The sequence below is a fragment of the Ranitomeya imitator genome, chromosome 2 (assembly GCF_032444005.1).
Source record: "Ranitomeya imitator isolate aRanImi1 chromosome 2, aRanImi1.pri, whole genome shotgun sequence".
Lineage (NCBI taxonomy): Eukaryota > Metazoa > Chordata > Amphibia > Anura > Dendrobatidae > Ranitomeya > Ranitomeya imitator.
Window position 1 is genome coordinate 71,439,256 of NC_091283.1, and position 25,465 is coordinate 71,464,720.

Sequence of the window (25,465 nt, forward strand, 5' to 3'; positions counted from 1 at the left end):
AAAAAAATCATCAACAGGTGTGCAGCGCCCCAGAGTCCTGGTCGTTGCAGTAATGTCACTCTGCCACTAAGGGGAGTGATGTTATGTCTGATTGCACTAAAGGAGTTCACCTGACCAGGTATCACAGTCACACATTACACTTCACACTCCTGCCACCAGGGGAAGCAAAGGGCACTGTGTATTAGGCCACTCCTCACACTCTGGTAAAACTGGGGGTTGGACAGAAAGTTAGGGAGAACGCAGCCTGGGAGAGCTCCAGGGAGGACCTGTCAGGGGTGGGTTCCTGTTAGGTACCTAGCAGAAAGGACAGATCATTACAGAGCCACGCCTGCACTACCTTGCGGCGGCATCCTAAGGAAGGACACGAAGCGAAGGATATTGTGGAGAAGTGAGAAACGAGATCACAGCACAAGGAGATAGAACCAGTAGGAGTCGTGCCCCGAGATCGGCAACATCCTACTGAGGCGCGTAGCCGGTGTCCGGAACGCCGAGGAAGTAACAGACTTCAAGCATTACTTCAAACAGCGGCAGGACAGTTGATTATAGGTTGGCTGTCTACCTGAAATCACCTAAGCAGACATAGGGGGCAATTGTGGGAGAGGGGCGTCTCTAGGGTCCCAGAATAACTCCAGGCCTTCCCATCAAACGGGTGCGTCCTAGCCAGATAAACTTGGGGGATGGAGAGAGAGAGAACGAACGAATACGAAAGTTGTGAGGACTATCCCGAATGCTCAGCAGGGAAGGACTACAACACACAGGCGCTAGTTGGTAGGCACCGATTTCCACCTGCAAAGGGAACTTTGGATGTGCCTTCGGACCGGCCGGACTCAGCCAGCCCAGTTAGCAGTGCTCTGGATTGCGGACCCCGAAGTCTTCAGCAAAGAGGTAAAGAGACTGCACCCTTTGTGACCTCGTTATTGACTGCACCTCACATCATCACCATCTACACTACTGGGAAGCCCTGGGGAAACAATTCACCTGTGGGAAGGTATTCCATCTAGCTGCCATAACATCACCCCAGTGGACTCCGGAGCAGCGTCGGTCACCCTGACCAAATACCACAGGTGGCGTCACGAACACTTGACAAACTTTCATCACCTTTCATTGGATGCCCCTTAGCAGGGTCACGGACCGGGTCTAGCCACAGTGACAACCCCAGGACAGAGACAGAGAGGCCCGGTACTGAGTACCCCGCAGCCCTGCGTCTGGGGGCGCTTCAGGTGCTCTTAACTCCAAGCATGCATGTTAGAGATATAGGCCAAACATTGTCCAAGAAAGAGATTGTCTTGAAATAGAAGACATATACACAGATACATGCTTATACATACAGATATACCCACATATTTGAACACAGTCATACACAGATATTCACATCATATATGCACACACACACACACACCTGCCTCCAGCCTGTGTGTGTCCTGTCCAGCTCCTCAGGCATGTGGTAGTGCAGGACCGCCACAGTCACAGACACGGCCCTGGCCCTTCAGAATGGCCCACTCGCCGTTGAAGCCCGGGCCGCTCCCCCAGTGTTTGAGTGCGGTCACTTCAACAGACATGGTGGCTGTGTCTGCTAGTAATGACGTGGCTGGGGTGATACACAACCACAATTAAAAGTGCAGTGTCACCCCTGCATGTGCAATTACTTCCTGCCGGGCCCAGCATACACTGCTCTCTCATCAGCCAGGAGGTGTGGCACCCTTATGCAAATCCAGCCGGAGAATTCAGCCGGGAGCAGTGCAGGACTAGAAAGGAGTTAGGAGGAGCCAGGTACAGAGTGAAGGCGGCGCACACATTTAATTAAAAGCACATGGCACAGCACAGCCTTTGCGGTCTGACTATGGCGGGCAGGGCTGCCACTAGGAATTTCGGGGTCCCCTGGAGACTCCGCCCAGGCTCCACGCCTCAAACTGTCCACAGCACCACCGCTCTGTCTTGGAAAAACTCCACTTCTCACCAATCACACATTAAACAGTTCCCATCACCAGATCACACATATAGCCAGCTGCTTTTGCCAAAAGATTTTTTTAAGCTGCCAAAACGACAAGGTAGACTCTTTTAGCCGAGCTTTACTCTACTCTATCCTATTAATCATTTGTTAAAATATCCAATACAATTTAGGTATATTTTTATTTATTTTTCAAATTTTAAAATGACCAATAATATCACATACAAGGGACAAATACCACCTTACCATGACTAGACACCATATTTCCACCACATAGAGACCTATAATACCACATACAAGGAACAAATACTGCCACACCATGTCCAGACCATATATTACCACCACAGTGACCAAATAATATCATATACAAGGCGACAAATACCACCGCACCATGTCCAGATCACATATTACCACCACATGGTGACCAATCATACCACATACAAGGAACAAATATCACCACACCATGATTAGACCACATATTACCACCACATAGTGACCAAATAGCGCATACAAGGAACAAATACCGCCACACCATGGCCGTACAACATATTACCACCACATAGTGACTGAATACTACAATACTGATCATTATAAAAAAATAATAAACAGGAGATCCTGCCCCATCTGTCCCATGATTCTACCCCATCTGTCCCATAATCCTACCCCATCTGTCACATGATCCTGTCCCATCCGTCCCATGATCCATGCCCCATCTATCCCATCATTCTGCCCCATCTGTCCCGTCATCCTGCCCCATCTGTCCCATCATCCTGCCCCATCTGTCCCATCATCCTGCCCCATCTGTCCCATGATCCTGCCCCATCTGTCTCCTTGTTTCCATCCTGCCCATGATCCTGCAACCTGTGTCTCCATCCTGCCCCATGATCCTGCACCATGTGTCTCCATACTGCCCCGTGATCCTGCCCCATCTGTCTCCATCCTGCCCCGTGATGCTGCTCCATCTGTCTCCATCCTGCCCCGTGATCCTGCCCCATCTTTCTCCATCCTGCCCTGTGATCCTGTTCCATCTGTATCCATCTGTCCCGTCATCCTGCCCCATCTGTCCCATCATCCTGCCTCATCTGTCTCCATCCTGCCCCATCTGTCTCCATCCTGCCCCATCTGTCTCCATCCTGCCCCGTGATCCTGCCCCATCTGTCTCCATCCTGCCCCGGGATCCTGCCCCATCTGTCTCCATCCTGCCCTGTGATCCTGCCCCATCTGTCTCTACCCTGCTCCATGATCCTGCCACCATGTCTCCCATCCTGCCACCTGTGCCTCCCATCCTGACACCTGTGTCTCTCATCCTGCCACCATGTCTCCCATCCTGCCACCTGTGCCTCCCATCCTGACACCTGTGTCTCTCATCCTGCCACCTGTGTCTCCCATCCTGCCCCCATACCGCTATCAATTAAAAATGTAACACCTTAATCCCCCGGAGTTTTTTTCGTTTTAGTTTTTCACTCCCCTTCTTTCCAGAGCCATAGGTTTTTTAATTTTATGTCAATATGGCCATATGAGGGCTTATTTTTTGCGGGAAGAGTTGTACTTTTGAACGATACCATGGGTTGTACCATGTTGTGTAACAGAAAACAGGGAAAACATTCCAAGTGAGATGCAATTGCAAAAAAAGTGCAACACCACACTTGTTTTTTGTTTGTCTTTTTTTGCTAGGTTTACTAACTGCTAAAACTGACCTGCAATTATGATTCTCCAGGTCATTATGAGTTCATAGACACCAAACATGTCTAGGTTCTGAAAAAAAATTCCAAAATTTGCTAAAAAAAAATAAAAATAAATAAATTGCGCCATTTTCCGATACCCGTAATGTCTCCATTTTTCGTGATCTGGGGAAGGCTTATTTTTTTGTGTCCCAAGCTGACGTTTTTAATTATACCACTTTTGTGCAGATACTTTTTTTGATCGCCCGTTATTGCATTTTAATGTCGTGGCTACCAAAAAAACGTAATTTTGGCGTTTTGATTTTTTTTTTCACAACGCCGTTTAGCAATCAGATTAATCCTTTTTTTTATTAATTGATAACAGCTGACATGTCGCTGCTTTGTGGTGGGCTCACCGCCGGAGCCCACCTCAAAGCGGGGTAGTCTGCCAGCTGACGTACTATCCCGTCAGCTGGCAGAAAGGGGTGAAAAAAACCTCTCTCCTTACCTAACTGTACTCCTGTCGCGGATGATCCATCCATGCAGTTCAAGCGCGCACTTGTCGGCGAATGACAATGACGTCATACACCAGTGACGTGCGCGCTGACGGCAGCTGCCAGCCTCCGATTGGCAGGCGGCTTTTAACTATTGCTGTGCCGGCCCGCACGGCAATAGAGTTTAACTGAACCTGCGTCTCGGACGCAGGTTCAGTTACTGCACCGGTAGAAGCCTGCCACTGTGGCCCGATGAGCAGTAGAGACGGGGCCCGATGTGGGCCCCCTCTGCCCACCAGGCCCCATAGCAGTTGCGTGGCCTGCTGCCATTGGCGGTACGCCACTGACTAGGATCACCATCGTGATCAACGACTGCTGCCAGCTCTTCTCTCTCCTTATTGATTAAATCTCTGTACTAGTCTTTCCTGTAAATACATTATCATTTGCACTTTCTTGGAGTACAAAATTTTTGTATGCATTAACAGATGAAGTATTAACCAGTGTTTGCTCCTGGTCACTGAATGACCATACGTAGCTATAGTGATGACTTTAGAGTTGCTTTATGTAAGGTGGCCAGACTGTGCTCCTCTAACTACAAACTATAACAAATGTTGTAGAGAACTGCTATCATCGGGGCTTTTATCTGACATACAGAATTCTGCTGATTGAAGACAAATCTTTACCGCCACTTTCTGCTCTGTTTATATTGTTGAATCAGCCTTCTCCGCTAGCCTACGATGCCTACTATATGGTCTAGTGGTATCAAGCCACATTAGTAGACTGGTGAATCATGCAGGGGAAAGCAATGTGACCCCATATATAGTGCAGCCGCATTCCCCTTATACAGCATTACTACAGTTGTGCTCAAAAGTTTACAGACCCTGGAAGAATTTTGGCTTTCTTGGCCTTTTTCAGGGAATTTGAAAACACCAAAACTTTTTCTCCACTCATGGTTAATGGTTGGGTGAAGTCATTTATTCTCTGTGTTTTCTCTTTTAAAATCATAATGACAACCCAAAACATCCAACTGATCCTGATGAAAGGTTCACATACCCTGGTGATTTTGGCCTGATAACATGCCCAGAAGTTGACACAAATGGGTTTGAATGGCTACTAAACATCCTCACCTGTGACCTGTTTGCTTGTAGTCAGTGTGTGTGCATAAAAGCTGAGTGAGTTTCTGGGATCCAGACAGACTCTTGCATCTTTAATCCAGCCACTGATGTTTCTGGATTGTGAGTTATGGGGAAAGCAAAACAATTGTCAACAGATCTATGGGCAGGGCCGGACTGGCCATCGGGCACTTCTGGCAAATGCCAGAAGGGCCGGTGCCAGTCGTGGGCCGCTCGATCCGCCTCCCCCCGCCGACGACGACTCACCCCCCTGCCGTCGCATTCAACTATACCGGCATCTATGACGCCGGTACAGTTGAATGCAATGATGGAGGAGAGAGCGCCTACAGATGCTCCCTCTCCCATCATTCCCTGCTCTGCCTCTGACACTGCGGGTGCGCAATGACGTCATATCATTGCGCACCTGCTGTGTCCCGGGCAGACTGCAGCCGCTGAGACAGGAGCAGGAAGCAACGCGGGGCACGAGGAAAGGTGAGGAGTGTTTTTTTTTGTTTTGTTTTTTTTCTGGACTGTGGGGACATTCTCGGGGGGAGGAGGAGAGATGTGGGCTGTGCTGGATATACCACTGTGCGGGCTGTGCTGGATATACCACTGTGCGGGCTGTGCTGGATATACCACTGTGCGGGCTGTGCTGGATATACCACTGTGTGGGCTGTGCTGTATATACTACTGTGTGGGCTGTGCTGTATATACTACTGTTTGGGCTGTGCTGTATATACTACTGTGTGGGCTGTGCTGTATACTGCTGTGTGGGCTGTGCTATCTACTATGTGGGCTGTGCTATATACTATGCGGGCTTTGCTATATACTATGGGGAGTATATTATCTTCTATGGGGAGGTCATGTTATGTACTATGTGGCTGTGGTATATACTATTGTGGGGGTATATTATATTCTATGGGGGAGGTTGGGTTATATACTATGGGGGAGGTTGTGTTATATACTATGGGGGCTGCATTATATTCTATGGGGGGCTACATTATATATTATGGGGAGGTGGGCTGTGTTTTATTCTATGGGGTTACATTATACTCATGGGGAAACAGCTGGTAGGGCCCTTTAAGGTTCCTGAAGGTGTGAAAATTACCTCTGCAAAGTATATAGAGTTTCTAACTGACAACTTTCTTCCATGGTATAAAAAGCAGAAACGTGCCTTCAGGAGCAAAATCATCTTCATGCATGACAATTCACCATCCCATGCTGCAAAGAACAAAGAATACCTCTAAGTCATTGGCTACTATGGGCATAAAGGAGATAAACTCATGGTGTGGCCACCATCTTCCCCTGACCTCAACCTAATAGAGAACCTTTGGAGTATCATCAAGCAAAAGATCTATGAGGGTGGGAGGCCGTTCACATCAAAACAGCTCTGGGAAGCTATTCTGGCTTCATGCAAAGAAATACAAGCAGAAACTCTCCAAAAACTCACAAGTTCAATAGATGCAAGAATTATGAAGGTGATATCAAAGAAGGGGTTCTATGTTAACATGTAACTTGGCCTGTTAGGATGTTTTGGAGTTAAATAGCTGTTTTGTTCAGTGAATGTGACCTCCTAATGCTGCAAAATCCACAAATGAGCATTTTCATTTCTTTTTAACAAATCAAATGTTTAGAAATTCTACTGTGCCTAATAATTTGGAACAGTGCATTTTGAGTTTTTATTCATTTTGGAGATTATACTGTTATCATTGGGAGGATTCAATAAAATTCAATGTATACTCTAACGGGTGATGACTTATTAGACTGACTCATTTTCACCGACCATTTAGGAAAATCTGAGAAAAATATCATTTGCATAATAATTTGGAACATGGTGTACAGTTTGGGGGCTAATGCAAGTGTGGAAGCCATTATACAGCGTGGAAGCTAATGATGTGGGCCATTCTACAGATTGGGGGCTAATGTGGGACCCACTATACAGTGCAGGAGCTAATGTGGGGCCCATTATATAGTTCGGCGCTAATGTGGGAACCATTATATAGTTTGGCGCTAATGTGGGAACCATTATACAGTGCATGAGCTAATGTGGAGCCCATTATATAGTGTAGGCACTACTGTGGAAGCCATTATAAAGTTTGGTGACTAATACAGGGACCATTATACAGTGTGGAAGCTAATATGGGGGCCATTAAACAGCATGGAAGCTAATGTGGGGGCCATTATACAGTGTGGAAGCTAATGTGAAGACCATTATACAACATGGAAACTGATGTGGGGGCCATTATACGGTGTGGAAGCTAATGTGGGGACCATTATGCAACATGTAAGCTAATGTGGGGTCCTTTATACAGTGTGGAAGCTAATGTGAAGGGCATTATACAACATGGAAACTAATGTGGGGGCCATTATACAGTTTTGGAGCTAATGTGGGGGTATACAGTTTGTGGACTAATTGTCATGCCAGGGCAGAAAGATGCCTATTGCTGGCATGGGAGGAAGCCAGAAGTGAGTTTAAATAGTGAAGGGGTAGTGCACCAAAAAGCAGCAGGTGAGACCAAAGCCAGACGGAATCTCAGCAGACTTAAACCAAGGACTCTTAACCCCTTCCATACCAAAAGAAAGAGTAAACCTGCACCACTCATGTGAATGGTCGTGTAGGCTCCAAAGCAAAGATGACCTGTGATCATCTAATCTCTTATGCAAATTGCCTCTTCAAAGAGAAAGAGGACTTGAACTCTATAGCGCCACCTGCTGGAAGTAGTGATCCTACAAGTCACAGTCAACCCTTTAACGAATCTTGCAATATGACTTAGGTGGCGCTTTAGAGTTCAAGTCCTCTTTCTTCCTGAAGAGGCAATTTGCATATTAAATTTCCCAGAGGAGCATTGCACGGCGAATAAGCCTCCTTACTTTGACAAGCCAAAGCTGGTATGTCACTCTCTACAAGGAGAAACCTTACCCCTTAGACCACAACTTCTGATCCCAGGTGCACCACAAGTACCACCCGGGTGCAGCTTACACGTGACAGTACCCATCTTCTACCCGGGGTCTCCGGACACTCAGGGCCAGTTTTGTCCAGATGAACTACATGAAAAGAACAAACCAATCTACCGGCATTAACTTCAGATGCCAGTACCCACATTTTCTCCTTCGGACCATAACCTTTCCATCGCACCAGGTATTGGAGGGAACGACGGACGAAACAAGAATCAACAATTCTTACTACCTGAAATTCTAAATAAGCATCCAACATGACTCGTGATGAATTAGACGATGTAACATACTTTTAAAGCAATGAACTGTGAAAGGAATTGTGAATCTTAAGTGCTTGTGGTAACTCAAGGCGAAAAGCTACAGGATTAATGACAGCGACCACCTTATACAGACCAATGAACATGGTATGCAGTTTCCAGGAGGGAACTTTCAACTTGATGTTTTTGATGGACAACCATTATTATTATTATTATTATTATTATTATTATTATTATTAATAATAATAATTTATATAGCACCATTGATTCCATGGTGCTGTACATGAGAAGGGGTTACATACAAATTACAGATATCACTTACAGTAAACAAACTAACAATCACAGACTGATACAGAGGGGCGAGGACCCTGCCCTTGTGGGCTTACATTCTACAGGATGGTGGGGAAGTAGACTGTAGGTTGGGGGGTTGCAACAGCTCCGGTGTTTGTGAGGTGGTAGCTCCGATAGTGGTGAGGAAGCAGCGGGGTCAGTGCAGGCTGTAAGCTTTCCTGAAGAGGTGAGTTTTCAGGTTCCGTCTGAATGATCCGAATGTGGTTGATAGTTGGACGTGTTGGGGCAAGAAATTCCAGATGATGGGGGATATTCGGGAGAAGTCTTGAAGGCGGTTGGGTGAGGAGAGAATAAGTGTGGAGGAGAGAAGGAGGTCTTGGGAGGACCGGAGATCACGTGAGGGAAGATATCGGGAGATTAGTTCAGAGATATATGGAGGAATCAGGTTATGGATGGCTTTGTAGGTCAGTATTAGCAATTTGAACAGGATACGCTGAGGGAATGGGAGCCAGTGAAGAGATTTGCAGAGGGGAGAAGCGGAGGAGTAGTAAGGAGAGAGATGAATTAGTCGGGCAGCAGAGTTAAGGATGGACTGGAGAGGTGCAAGGGTGTTATCAGGGAGGCCACAGAAAAGGACGTTGCAGTAGTCGAGATGGGAGATGATGAGGGCATGCACAAGCATTTTAGTAGTATGTTCGACAAGATTTTTATTGTCTGGATGCGTAATAAATGAAGGACGCAGACTCCCTGGAACTTAACCAGGAAGTACACGCCGGACAGACAACGCATACCCATAGCGAGACAGCACGCAAGCAGCAGAAGCGCTGAGCCTCCATACCGCACATACTTTTGGCGACCACCTGTCGCATCCTAAGGACACACAGTCCAATTATACAAACGGACCCCGAGCACCAGGTACCTTAAATATTACTCTGAGACACTACTGTTTAAGGAGAAAAAATCTACACTACTGAACCAGATTGTACTGATGAAGGTCCAGTTTGGATCGAAAACGTTCAACAAGATTTTTATTGTCTGGATGCATCATAAATGAACAAACCTTTTCAATAAAATTTGAGTGCCAAGTTATTTTGAATATTTTCTAGGACGGACTAAATACCCTACTTGAGCACCTACAATTATACAACCCAGAGTGCTGTGTTTCTTCATATGCTAGTTATAATTAGGGTCAACAGTTAAGGGCCCATTCAAATGTTTCGATTCTCCCTGAGCTGAACCCCTAGCTATGCCTCTATATTAGGCTGGCGTCACACTCAGCATATAAAAATACGGTCCGTAATTTACGGCCGTAATACGCAGAAAAGTCCCCAAAATAGTGGTCCGTATCTCCTCCGTAGGCAGGGTGTGTCAGCGTACTTTGCGCATGGCATCTTCCGTATGTAATCCGTCTGGCATCCTTACTGCGAGATTTTCTCGCGGTTTAAACCGACATACGGATATACAAGGGATCCATGTGCTCAAAAAATAATAAAAACATATGTACTGTCATATATATATATATATATATATATATATGTTAGTGAGACACATATATATACAGTGGGGCAAAAAAGTATTTAGTCAGTCAGCAATAGTGCAAGTTCCACCACTTAAAAAGATGAGAGGCGTCTGTAATTTACATCATAGGTAGACCTCAACTATGGGAGACAAACTGAGAAAAAAAAATCCAGAAAATCACATTGTCTGTTTTTTTAACAATTTGTTTGCATATTATGGTGGAAAATAAGTATTTGGTCAGAAACAAAATTTCATCTCAATACTTTGTAATATATCCTTTGTTGGCAATGACAGAGGTCAAACGTTTTCTGTAAGTCTTCACAAGGTTGCCACACACTGTTGTTGGTATGTTGGCCCATTCCTCCATGCAGATCTCCTCTAGAGCAGTGATGTTTTTGGCTTTTCGCTTGGCAACACGGACTTTCAACTCCCTCCAAAGGTTTTCTATAGGGTTGAGATCTGGAGACTGGCTAGGCCACTCCAGGACCTTGAAATGCTTCCTACGAAGCCACTCCTTCGTTGCCCTGGCGGTGTGCTTTGGATCATTGTCATGTTGAAAGACCCAGCCACATTTCATCTTTAATGCCCTTGCTGATGGAAGGAGGTTTGCACTCAAAATCTCACGATACATGGCCCCATTCATTCTTTCATGTACCCGGATCAGTCGTCCTGGCCCCTTTGCAGAGAAACAGCCCCAAAGCATGATGTTTCCACCACCATGCTTTACAGTAGGTATGGTGTTTGATGGATGCAACTCAGTATTCTTTTTCCTCCAAACACGACAAGTTGTGTTTCTACCAAACAGTTCCAGTTTGGTTTCATCAGACCATAGGACATTCTCCCAAAACTCCTCTGCATCATCCAAATGCTCTCTAGCAAACTTCAGACGGGCCCGGACATGTACTGGCTTAAGCAGTGGGACACGTCTGGCACTGCAGGATCTGAGTCCATGGTGGTGTAGTGTGTTACTTATGGTAGGCCTTGTTACATTGGTCCCAGCTCTCTGCAGTTCATTCACTAGGTCCCCCCGCGTGGTTCTGGGATTTTTGCTCACCGTTCTTGTGATCATTCTGACCCCACGGGGTGGGATTTTGCGTGGAGCCCCAGATCGAGGGAGATTATCAGTGGTCTTGTATGTCTTCCATTTTCTAATTATTGCTCCCACTGTTGATTTCTTCACTCCAAGCTGGTTGGCTATTGCAGATTCAGTCTTCCCAGCCTGGTGCAGGGCTACAATTTTGTTTCTGGTGTCCTTTGACAGCTCTTTGGTCTTCACCATAGTGGAGTTTGGAGTCAGACTGTTTGAGGGTGTGCACAGGTGTCTTTTTATACTGATAACAAGTTTAAACAGGTGCCATTACTACAGGTAATGAGTGGAGGAAAGAGGAGACTCTTAAAGAAGAAGTTACAGGTCTGTGAGAGCCAGAAATCTTGATTGTTTGTTTCTGACCAAATACTTATTTTCCACCATAATATGCAAAAAAAATGTTAAAAAAACAGACAATGTGATTTTCTGGATTTTTTTTTCTCGGTTTGTCTCCCATAGTTGAGGTCTACCTATGATGTAAATTACAGACGCCTCTCATCTTTTTAAGTGGTGGAACTTGCACTATTGCTGACTGACTAAATACTTTTTTGCCCCACTGTATATATATATATATATATTAATATTTCATCCAGCGCGAGATAGCTTAAAAGCCGGTAATTCAATTGCCGGCTTTTGCTATCTCCTTCCAAATCCCGACATGATATGTGACATGATTTACATACAGTAAACCATGTCATATTCCCATTTTTTTGCATATTCCACACTACTAATGTTAGTAGTGTGTATGTGCAAAATTTGGGCGTTTTAACTATTAAATTAAAGGGTTAAATGGCGGATAAAATTGGCGTGGGCTCCCGCGCACTTTTCTCCACCAGAGTAGTAAAGTCAGTGACTGAGGGCAGATATTAATAGCCTTGAGAGGGTCCATGGTTATTGGCCCCCCCCTGGCTAAAAACATCTGCCCCCAGCCACCCCAGAAAAGGCACATCTGGAAGATGTAGCGGTGGGATATGGGGTAATGAAGGGTTAATGTCACCTTGCTATTGTAAGGTGACATTAAGCCAGATTAATAATGGAGAGGCGTCAATTCTGACACCTATTAATTATTAATCCAATTGTATGAAATAGTTAAAAAAACCACAAACACATTATTAAAACATCTTTTAATGAAATAAAAACACAGGTTGTTTTAATATTTTATTATTCTGGTAATCCACCTGAAGACCCTCGCTCTGTGACAAAAAAAAAATAATAAACCAGGCGCCCTCTGCTGGTTGTCCTCATATGAACTCGAGCCTGGGAACTTTTTTGATTTTTTCCCACGCTTGAAGGACATCCAGCAGAGGGCGCCTCACCGCGAATGAAGGTAACTACAGGTCATTGACCTAGTTTCCATTCATTCGCTGGGGTTTTACAGTCAGGAGCATAGCTGCATTATAGCAGAGCTCCTGGCTGTAAAAAAAACTAACCCCTTCAGATGGATTTACATCGTGGGACGTGACAGATCCTCGGAAGGTATGGATATTGTTGGTTTATTATTTTTTCTTTGTCACAGAGCGAGGGTCTTCAGGTGGATTACCAGAATAATAAAATATTAAAACAACCTGTGTTTTTATTTCATTAAAAGATTTTTTAATAATGTGTTTGTGTTTTTTTTAACCATTTCATACAATTGGATTAATAATGGATAGGTGTCAGAATTGACGCCTCTCCATTATTAATCTGGCTTAATGTCACCTTACAATAGCAAGGTGACATTAACCCTTCATTACCCCATATCCCACCACTACACGGGAATGGCAAGAGAGTGGCCAAGTGCCAGAATAGGCGCATCTTCCAGATGTGCCTTTTCTGGGGTGGCTGGGGGCAGGTGTTTTTAGCCGGAGGGGGGCCAATAACCGTGGACCCTCTCCAGGCTATTAATATCTGCCCTCAGTCACTGGCTTTACTACTCTGGCGGAGAAAATTGCGCGGGAGCCCACGCCAATTTTTTCCGCCATTTAACCCTTTAATTTAATAGCTAGAACGCCCAAATTTTGCACATACACACTACTAACATTAGTAGTGTGGAATATGCAAAAAAAATGGGAATATGACATGGTTTACTGTATGTAAACCATGTCTCATATCATGTTGGGTTTTGGAAGGAGATAGCAAAAGCTAGCAATTGAATTACCGGCTTTTAAGCCAACTAGCGCTGTATGAAATATTAATATATATACATATATGTGTCTCACTGACATATATATATATATATACCTATTCTATGTGTACACATTTATTCTACCTATTCTATTGTAAGCTGTCAGTGTGATTTTACTGTACACCGCACTGAATTGCGTATTTCTCGCAAGTCACACTGCTGGTCCGTGTGTAATCCGCATTTTTCTGGCTTCCATAGACTTTCATTGGTGATTTTTTTTGCGCAATACGGTGACAAACGCAGCATGCTGCGATTTTCTACGGCCGTAGAAAGCCATATAATACGGATCAGTAAAATACGGCAGATAGGAGCTGGGGCATAGAGAATAATTGGGCCGTGTGTAATGCGTGTTTTACGGACGTATTTTATGCGCTCACACGTCCGTAAAACTCGCTAGTGTGACGCCGGCCTTAAGGATATGTGCACACGATGCAGAAAACGCTGCGGATCCGCAGCGTTTCCGCAGCTGCGGGTCCGCAGCAGTTTCCCGTGAGTTTACATTACATTGTAAACCTATGGGAAACAAAAAACGCTGTGCACATGCTGCGGAAAAAAACGCATGGAAATGCAGCGGTTTACATTCCGCAGCATGTCACTTCTTTCTGCGGATTCCGCAGCGGTTTTACAGCTGCTCCTATAGAAAACCGCAGTTGTAAAACCGCAGTGAAATCTGCAGAAAAACCGCGGTAAATCCGCAATAAATCTGCAGCAAAAACGCAGCGTTTTTGATGCAGATTTATCAAATCCGCTGCGGAAAAATCCGCAGTGGACCATTATACGTGTGCACATAGCCTAAGCCTTTTGCTAGTGTTCTATTTGTCTTGATTGCTTTAAACTACACACAATTGGTTAACAATAGTGAGAATTTGCCCACGGACAAAGGAACATATCCTCATTTACATATTTTGAAATGAATAATGGAAATTATATTCAATTTAAATGTGTGACAGACAGAGAAAAAAAAAACCTAAAGATCTTGGCAGAGAGGTGGTTCCGATTATGTACAAAAATAAGTAGAGAGTTGTGCACAGCACAAGGGATCACATTATAATCATTGGGGCTCTGGTGTCCCCACATTTGGAAAACTGACAAATTTTCAGATTTTCCCTGTGCCCTGACTATAGAATGCGTAATGGCCAGCACTGATCCCACTCAAGCAAATGGAGTTCACTGTGATTTTCTACATACAATGGGGAAAATAAGTATTTGATACTCTGACGATTTTGCAAGTTTTCCCACCTACAAAGAACGGACTATAAGGCCGGCGTCACACTAGCGAGTTTTACGGACGTATGAGCGCAGAAAATACGTCCGTAAAACTCGCAAAACAAACGGCACAATTATCCTCTATGCCCCTGCTCCTATCTGCCGTATTTTACTGATCCGTATTATACGGCTTTCTACGGCCGTAGAAAATCGCAGCATGCTGCGTTTGTCACCGTACTGCGCAAGAAATACGCCAATGAAAGTCTATGGAAGCCTGAAAAATACGGATCACACACGGACCAGCAGTGTGACTTGCGAGAAATACGCAGCGGTGTTAGAGAGAAAAGCCGGCAATTCAGTGCGGTGTACAGTAAAATCACACTGACAGCTTACAGAAGAATAGGTAGAATAAATGTGTACACATAGAATAGGTATATATATATATATGTCAGTGAGACACATATATATATATATATATATATATCTTAACTAGCTGAAGAGCCCGGCGTTGCCTGGGCATAGTAAATATCTGTAGTTAGTTATAGCACCTCACTTCTCTTATTTTCCCATCACGCCTCTCATTTTCCCCCTCACATCTCTCATTTTCTCCCTCACACCTCTCATTTTCTCCCTCACTCCTTTCATTCCCCCCTAACACTTGTCATTTCAACCTCACATCTGTCATTTTCTGATCACTCCACTATTTTTCCTCACTCCTCTCATTTTGCACTCACACCTTTTCATTTTCACCTCACACCTCTCATTTTCACCTCATCACCTCAGTATATACATGTTTGTCATCTCCCTTATATATAGTATACATCTGTATGTCATCTCCTGTATATAGTATATACCTGTATGTCATCTCCCCTGTATATAGTATATACCTGCTGTGTGTCATCTTCCCTATATATAGTATATACCTGAATGTCATCTCCTTCTATATATAGTATATACCTGTATGTCATCTCCTCCTGTATATAGTATATACCTGTGTGTCATCTCCTCCTGTATATAGTATATACCTGCATGTCATCTTCTATATATAGCATATACCTGTATGTCATCTCCTCCTGTATATAGTATATACCTGTGTGTCATCTCCCCTGTATATAGTATATATCTGAGTGTCATCTCCTCCTGCATATAGTATATACCTGCATGTCATCTTCTATATATAGCATATACCTGTATGTCATCTCCTCCTGTATATAGTATATACCTGTATGTCATCTCCTCCTGTATATAGTATATACGTGTAGGTAATCTGCTCCTGTATATAGTATATACCTGTGTGTCATCTCCTCCTGTATATAGTATATACCTGTATGTCATCTCCTCCTGTATATATATGTACCTATATGTCATCTCCTCCTCTATATAGTATATACCTGTGTGTCATCTCTCCTGTATATAGTGTATATCTGTGTGTCATCTCCCCTGTATATAGTATATACCTGTGTATCATCTCCTCCTGTATTAGACCTCGTTCACACGTTATTTGCTCAGTATTTTTACCTCAGTATTTGTAAGCTAAATTGGCAGCCTGGCAGTATATATTAGCTCACACATACACATAATAGACAGGTCATGTGACTGACAGCTGCCGTATTTCCTGGTACCATTGTTGTAGTTTGTCTGCTTATTAATCAGATTTTTATTTTTGAAGGATAATACCAGACTTGTGTGTGTTTTAGGGCGAGTTTCGTTTGTCAAGTTGCGTGTAGCAACTTTTTGTGTGTCGAGTTGCATGTGACAGGTTAGAGTAGCAAGTTGTGTGCAGCAAGTTTTGCGCATGGCGAGTTTTGCGCGTGGCGAGTTTTATGTGTGGTGCCTTTTGAGTATGTGCAAGTTTTGTGTGAGGCAACTTTTGCATGTGTTGCAACTTTTGTGCATGTGGCAATTTTTCCGCGTGTGCAAGTTTTGCGTGTGGCGAGTTTTTCATGAGGAGAATTTTGCACTTGTGGCGAGTTTTGCAAGAGCCTAGTTTTTGCATGTGGCGAGTTCTGCGCGTGGCGAGTTTTGAGTGGCGACTTTTGTGTTTTGACTTTTATGTGGCGAGGTTGGTGTATTTGTGGTGAAATGTGTGCTGAGGGTAATATGTGTTCAAGCACGTGGTAGTGTGTGGCGCATTTTGTGTGTGTTCATATCCCCGTGTGTGGTGAGTATCCCATGTCGGGGCCCCACCTTAGCAACTGTACGTTATATACTCTTTGGCGCCATCGCTCTCATTCTTTAAGTCCCCCTTGTTCACATCTGGCAGCTGTCAATTTGCCTCCTACACTTTTCCTTTCATTTTTTCCCATTATGTAGATAGGGGCAAAATTGTTTGGTGAATTGGAAAGCACGGGGTTAAAATTTCACCTCACAACATAGCCTATGACGCTCTCGGGGTCCAGACGTGTGACTGTGCAAAATTTTGTGGCTGTAGCTGCGACGCCTCCAACACTTTTCCTTTCACTTTTTCCCCATTATGTAGATAGGGGCAAAATTGTTTGGTGAATTGGAACGTGCGGGGTTAAAATTTCACCTCACAACGTAGCCTATGACGCTCTCAGGGTCCACACGTGTGACTGTGCAAAATTTTGTTTCTGTAGCTACGACGCCTCCAACACTTTTCCTTTCACTTTTTTCCCCATTATGTAGATAGGGGCAAAATTGTTTGGTGAATTGGAACGCGCGGGGTTAAAATTTCGCCTCACAATATAGCCTATGACGCTCTCGGGGTCCAGACGTGTGACTGTGCAAAATTTTGTGGCTGTAGCTGCGACGGTGCAGATGCCAATCCCGGACATACATACACACATACACACACACATACACACATTCAGCTTTATATAGTAGATATTTCTTCCAGCGCTAGATAGCTTTAAAGCTGGTAATTCAATTGCCGGCTTTTGCTCTCTCCTTCCTAAACCCGACATGATTTGAGACATGGTTTACATACAGTAAACCATGTCATATCCCCCTTTTTTTTGCATATTCCACACTACTAATGTTAGTAGTGTGTATATGCAAAATTTGGCCGTTCTATCTACTAAATTAAAGGGTTAAATGGCGGAAAAAATTGGCGTGGGCTCCCGCGCAAGTTTCTCCGCCAGAGTAGTAAAGCCAGTGACTGAGGGCAGATATTAATAGCCTGGAGAGGGTCCACGGTTATTGGCCATCCCCCCTGGCTAAAAACACCTGCCCCCAGCCACCCCAGAAAAGGCACAACTGGAAGATGCGCCTATTCTGGCACTTGGCCACTCTCTTCCCATTCCCGTGTAGCGGTGGGATATGGGGTAATGAAGGGTTAATGCCACCTTGCTATTGTAAGGTGACATTAAGCCAGATTAATAATGGAGAGGCGTCAATTCTGACACCTATCCATTATTAATCCAATAATGGTTAAAAAATACAGTGATTGGATTGGGCGTTGAATAAAATATTACAACAACCTTTGTTTTTATTTCATTAAAATAATTTTTAATAATGTGTTTGTGTATTTTTTAACCATTTCAGACTATTGGATTAATAATGGATAGGTGTCAGAATTGACGCCTCTCCATTATTAATCTGGCTTAATGTCACCTTACAATAGCAAGGTGGCATTAACCCTTCATTACCCCATATCCCACCGCTACACGGGAATGGGAAGAGAGTGGCCAAGTGCCAGAATAGGCGCATCTTCCAGATGTGCCTTTTCTGGGGTGGCTGGGGGCAGGTGTTTTTAGCCAGGGGGGGGGGGGGCAATAACCATGGACCCTCTCCAGGCTATTAATATCTGCCCTCAGTCACTGGCTTTACTACTCTGGCGGAGAAAATTGCGCGGGAGCCCACGCCAATTTTTTCCGCCATTTAACCCTTTAATTTAGTAGATAGAACGGCCAAATTTTGCATATACACACTACTAACATTAGTAGTGTGGAATATGCAAAAAAAAGGGGGATAGGACATGGTTTACTGTATGTAAACCATGTCTCAAATCATGTCGGGTTTAGGAAGGAGAGAGCAAAAGCCGGTAATTGAATTACCGGCTTTAAAGCTATCTCGCGCTGGAAGAAATATTAATATATATATATATATGTGTCTACTGACATATATATATATATATATATATATATATATATATATATATAGACAGTATATATATATTTTTTTTTTTTTGACACATGGATCCCTTCTATAGCGGTATGTTGGTTTTGCAAGCCTGCGAGAAAAACACGCAGTACAGATGCCATACGGATTACATACGGAGGATGCCATGCACAAAAAACGCTGACACACCCTGCCTACGGAGGAGCTACGGACCACTATTTTCGGGACTTTTCAGCATATTACGGCCGTAATATACGGACCGTATTGTCTTACGCTGAGTGTGACTCCAGCCTGAGAGACAGAATCTATGTTATCTTTGATTGAGACCATACGGTACGCTCGTCTCTAGTGTAAATATCCAATATGACATACTCTCTAATAATTTGCGTCTGTGATCGCCACTTCTGTAGGGTCTATATACTTTTTCTATTCCCCAAAATTTTAAACCACTGACATCTCCTTTGCGTGCACCCCCAAAATGTCTAGAGACTGCGGACGACGGTATGGCCTGGAGATTAGCTGTATCAGAAGCATGTCGTCTGATCTGTACCTTAAGGGTATGTGCACACGATGCGGATTTTGCTGCATATCCGCAACTGAAGATCCACAGCAGTTTCACATGAGTTTACAGTACAATGTAAACCTATGGGAAACAAAATCCGCAGTGCACATGCTGCAGAAAAAAACACGTGGAAACGCAGCGTTTTATTTTCCGCAGCATGTCAATTCTTTGTGCGGAATCTGCAGCGTTTTTACACCTGCTCCAATAGAAAACTGCAGATGTAAATCCGCAGCGATATCCGCAATAGAAAACGCGATAAATCCGCAGGAAAAACTGCAGCGGTTTTGCCCTGCGGATTTATCAAATCCGCTGCGGAAAAATCTGCAGAGGAGCTTTCTATGTGTACACATACCCTTAGGGTATGTTCACACTGGGCGTTTTTGCTTTTTTATGCTAATTTTCACTTGCTTTTTATAATACCAGCAAAGAGATTTCAGAAATCTCATGCACACACATTGGTTTTTTTTCATCAGGATTTTGTGCTTCGCTGCTTTTTTGAACATAGAGCATGTCACTTCTTTCAGGCTATGTGCACACGTTGCAGATTTTGCTGCGGATCCACAGCGGATTTGAAGCTGCGGGTCTGCAGCTCTTTTCCATGCGTTGTACAGTACCATGTAAACGTATGGAAAACAAAATCCACAGTGCACATGCTGCGGAAAAAAACGTGCGGAAACGCAGCAGTGTTTTTTCCGCAGCGGTCTTTTTTCCGCAGCATGTCAATTTTTTGTGCGGATTCCACAGCAGTTTACACCTGCTCCTCAATAGGAATCCACAGGCGTAAAACCACAGGTGGAATCCGCAGAAAAAACGCAGCAAATCTGCAGGTAATCCGCAGTGCGGTTTACATGCGGATTTTGCAAACACAATGCGGAAAAATCCGCACACCAATCCGCAACGTGTGCACATAGCCTCAGTATTTTTGCACCATTTTTCACCCATAGGCTTGAATGAATGTTGAAAACACGCTGCAAAAACGCAGGTATCATTATTTGCAGCTTTTTTTCTGCAGAAAAGTCATGGACACTAGCATAGACAAAGAGACACTAAACCTATATTTTTGGCGCAGCTTCTTTCCTGCCAAGAAATCAAGTTTTGCTGCAGAAAAAAAAAGCAGCAAAAACGCAGTGTGAACATACCCTTAGGGGGCATGTTATTCACCCTATATATTGTAATCTGCAGATTGTGCATTCAATAAGGTAAATAGCATTTGTATCATTGCAATTGATAAAGTCATGTTTATAGAAAAGCATAGAGCTGTGTCTGGATTGATATTTATCTGTTTTTAGTGCGTGGTGACATGCTTTGCAGCGATTTGCTCTACATCTAAAAAAGCCTTTTAAATCCAGCCAGGTTTTTTTTCCCTGGTTGTGTTTAGAATGATCACTATGGAAAAGGTTGTGTGATAGTAAGGATCCCAATGTAGGCGCTGTTTAGCACGTTTTAACTTATCCTTATTAAGTATATGCATATATTTTTTAATTATAGAAACTATATCATTGAATTGGGGGCTATATTCTGTTGATAAAGAAATACGAGCAAGTAGATCTTTTACTATTGTTTTTTTCATTGTACAGTAATGTTTCCCAATTCATGTGTAGAGACCCTAGCTCTAAGTGTTTGTAAGGGACCATTCTGGGTATCCCCTTCTAGCCGGTCAGCAGACAGTAGAAATTCTTTCATTTCGATGCTGTACGTGATAAATGTATCCAAGTGGGAAGATAAACAGCAAATAGCTATATTGTGTGGAACTGAAGGGTAAAGCCCCATAACATCACAGGACAACCATTTGTATTCTTTTTTTTTTTTTTTTAAACAAAATCACTAAATGTATTTCTGTTTTGCTGTAATGTCTATTGTCTGTGCAAGTCCCCTCTATAATTTGTAAAGCGCTGCGGAATATGTTGGCGCTATATAAATAAAAATTATTATTATAAATATTTTAGTACCAAATTTTGTATCTTTTATATAACTAGGTGTGTGTTGTACAAGGGGTTGTAAATAGCGATCTACCCAATTTTGTGGAATAGAAAAAGTATACAGACCCTGCAGAGGTGGCGATCACAGATGCAAATGATTAAATAGTCATATTGAATATTTACACTAGAAAAGTGAGTACCGGATGGTCTCAATCAAAGACAAGACCTTATTCTAAAATATTAAATTTGTCTCCACTTTTGTATAATATTCTCACTCTATTCTGATTCGTGTATATATAGACTTCTTTTTAGTGCAGCTGTTGTTTTAATGAGCTCCGAATGTCTCTCCTAATTAGACCATCTAATTAACCTTCTGGAGTTATTCAAACCCACTCTGACATCTTAAACTCAGACCAAGATTAAGACGGAAGTTGAAATGCGTTGGTTTTCATCATGCACCAATGGATTTCTGCTCACTGTGTGCATATAAGCATATGTAAGAGGATTACACAATTTGCGCTTGCTTTAAATGGCTCAATAAAAGCTATTTTTTATTCAAAAAGGCACTCAGCTTATATCGCTGGGTCAACTTCTTTTTTATTTTTTCCCATTATGACTAAAAACATGAAACATACAACCACAACAAAGGAGTGGCTCCGTAAGATGCATTTCAAGGTCCTGGAGTATTTATTTAACAAAATAAAATGCAAATTAATTATGTTAAAAAAATCATACATTTTCTAATAATTGTACCAACAGTTGTTGCCTTCTCACTAAGCTGCTTGCCTATTGTCCTGTAGCCCATCACAGCCTTGCGCAGGTCTACAATTTTGCCCCTTGTGTCCTTAGACAGCTCTTTGTTCTTGGCCATGGTGGAGAGGTTGGAGTGTGATTGATTGTGTAGACAGGTGTCTTTTATATAGGTAATGAGTTCAAACAGGTGCAATTAATACAGGTAATGAGTGCATAGTAGGAGGTTTTCTTAAACGAAAACTAACAGGTCTGTGAGAGCCAGAATTTTTGCCGGTTGGTAGGTGATCAAATACTTATATACTCAAATATAAGCCAAGATTTTCAGCCCATTTTTTAGTCTGAAAGTGTCCCTCTCGGCTTATACTTGAGTCATTGTCCCAGGTGGTCGGCAGGGGAGGGGGAGCAGCAGGAGCAGCGGCTGTCGCATCATACTCACCTACTCCTCGCGCGATCATTGCAAGTCCTCCCTGGATCACTCTGCTGTCCTGGCGCAGCAGCTCTACCTGTGTTCAGTGGTCATGTGGTACCGCTCATTAAAATAATGAATATGGACGCGACACCACTCCCATAGGGGTCGAGTGCATATTCATTACTTTAATGAGTGGTACCATGTGACCGCTCAGCACTGGAAGGAGCTGCCATCCCGGGACGACGGAGAAGCAGGAAAGTGAGACTGTGCCAGGAGGGTGAAGTATGATGGGGGAGGGTGAGTCATGCGATATTCACCTGTCCCCATTCCACCACCACTGTGTTTTCCACGTCCTCTGGCTGTGACGTTCAGGTCAGAGGGCGTGATGACGTGGTTAGTGCGCGCCCTCTGCCTGAACGTCACAGCAGAGACCCGAAGACACAGCGGCGCGCGGAGATGGAACGGGGACAGGTGAATATCGCAAATGCCGGGGGCCTGAGCCAGCGGCAACTCCGGCACCTGGACTACAGTGACGAGAGGTGAGTATGTCAGTTTTTTTTTATCGCAGCAGCAGCATATGGGGCATATTATTCTATGGAGCATCTTATGGGGCCATCATTAATCTTTGTGCAGCATTATATGGGACGTATTTTGTATGGAGCATCTTACGGGGCCCATCATGAACTGTATGGAGCATTATATGGGGCTCCTGATTCAATATGGATATTCAAAAACCTTTGACCTACTGATATCTCAATTAATTTTACTTTTATTGGTATCTATTTTTCTTTTTGAAATTTACCGGTAGCTGCTGCATTTCCCACCCTAGGCTTATACTCGAATCAATAAGTTTTCCCAGTTTTTTGTGGAAAATTAGGGGTCTCGGCTTATACTCGTTTCTGTTACTTCTGTTTCTTACAGTTGAATTGTACCTATAATAAAAATTGCAGACCTCTTCAGCTCTGGCTTCCTCCCACATTCCACAGACATGAGAATTGAGAATTTAGATTTTGAGCCCCAATGGGGACAGTGATGATGATGTCTATGAAGTGATGTGGAATATGATGGCGCTATATAAGCAAAGCATAATAGTAATAAACATACATATACAGTACATACACTGGCATTTGCCAGCTGTTTCTCTTGCACATGTGCTAATTCATATATTTTGGGTAAAAGTAGTTACAGTTCTGTTATCTAAACCTTCACATACTGAACCTGTTTTTTAAGAAGGAAAATCAACTTGTAACAAAATGAAAACAAAGATTTCAAGTGGAAATAAAGGATACTCACTCATTTCAGATGCTGCGTACTGTAAAACCACATTCAGTGGAAGCAGTAAGCATAAAAGTGCAGGACAGCAGCAGATTGTTCTCATTTTTATGACCTGTTCCTATAACACCAGAATCTTGAGAAGCAGCGTCTCGTCATAGTCTAACACACGTTCTGTGAGTAGTTGAGAAATGACAGAAAACTTTCATGTTTCCAAAAAACTGACTTCCTGGCATTTTCTACAGAGTATCCACCCATTGACAGCTCTATTCCCTCCTACAAGTTTAGATGATTTCCTCCTACAGAAATGGTGTTTCACAATCCTAATATGACAGGTGCCCTGCACTAAACAGGCTGAAGTCTGAGAACAGATGTTGTGAAAAAGACAGGAACTGCAGTCATGTCAGTAGGCAGGTCACTGCATAAAATGACAGACTCTATTGCTCCAGTTTTGCAATATATTTATACCTGAATAATTTTACATTAAAGGGAACCGGTCATCAGAAAAAATTATATTAAACCTGCAGATATGGGGTTAATCTGCAGGTTAATAGCATTACTAACCTGCCAGGCGCCCGCACTTACCGAACGGGATTCAGTCACAGAGGCGGCACCAATGCATTACTAACCTGTCCGGTGCCCGCACTTACTGAACGGGATTCAGTCACAGAGGCGGCACCAATGCATTACTAACCTGCCCAGGGCCCGCACTTACCGAACGGGATTCAGTCACAGAGGCGGCACCAATGCATTACTAACCTGCCCGGTGCCCGCACTTACCGAACGGGATTCAGTCACAGAGGCGGCACCAATGCATTACTAACCTGCCCAGGGCCCGCACTTACCGAACGGGATTCAGTCACAGAGGCGGCACCAATGCATTACTAACCTGCCCGGTGCCCGCACTTACCGAACGGGATTCAGTCACAGAGGCGGCACCAATGCATTACTAACCTGCCCAGGGCCCGCACTTACCGAACGGGATTCAGTCACAGAGGCGGCACCAATGCATTACTAACCTGCCCGGTGCCCGCACTTACCGAACGGGATTCAGTCACAGAGGCGGCACCAATGCATTACTAACCTGCCCAGGGCCCGCACTTACCGAACGGGATTCAGTCACAGAGGTGGCACCAATGCATTACTAACCTGCCCAGGACCCGCACTTACTGAACGGGATTCAGTCACAGAGGCGGCACCAATGCATTACTAACCTGCCCAGGGCCCGCACTTACCGAACGGGATTCAGTCACAGAGGTGGCACCAATGCATTACTAACCTGCCCAGGACCCGCACTTACTGAACGGGATTCAGTCACAGAGGCGGCACCAATGCATTACTAACCTGCCCGGTGCCCGCACTTACCGAACGGGATTCAGTCACAGAGGCGGCACCAATGCATTACTAACCTGCCCAGGGCCCGCACTTACTGAACGGGATTCAGTCACAGAGGCGGCACCAATGCATTACTAACCTGCCCGGTGCCCGCACTTACCGAACGGGATTCAGTCACAGAGGCGGCACCAATGCATTACTAACCTGCCCAGGGCCCGCACTTACCGAACGGGATTCAGTCACAGAGGCGGCACCAATGCATTACTAACCTGCCCAGGACCCGCACTTACTGAACGGGATTCAGTCACAGAGGCGGCACCAATGCATTACTAACCTGCCCGGTGCCCGCACTTACCGAACGGGATTCAGTCACAGAGGCGGCACCAATGCATTACTAACCTGCCCTGTGCACACACTTACCAATGGATTCAGTCACAGAGGC

At 44.1% G+C, this 25,465-nt stretch overlaps 1 protein-coding gene across 2 annotated transcripts in view; it reads right to left on the reverse strand.

Moving 5' to 3' along the window:
* Positions 1-23,919, reverse strand: part of LOC138661932 (interleukin-13 receptor subunit alpha-1-like) — a 163,618-nt gene extending 139,699 nt beyond the window's left edge. Inside the window, exon 1 of one of the 2 annotated variants that reach the window (XM_069746940.1) lies at positions 23,710-23,881. In XM_069746940.1, the coding sequence (XP_069603041.1) occupies positions 23,710-23,794 (85 nt within the window). In that variant the 5' untranslated portion in view covers positions 23,795-23,881. Of the gene's footprint in view, positions 1-23,709 lie in introns of both variants that reach the window. The other variant, XM_069746938.1, reaches the window with a different exon arrangement.
* Between the last annotated feature and the right edge of the window lie 1,546 nt (positions 23,920-25,465).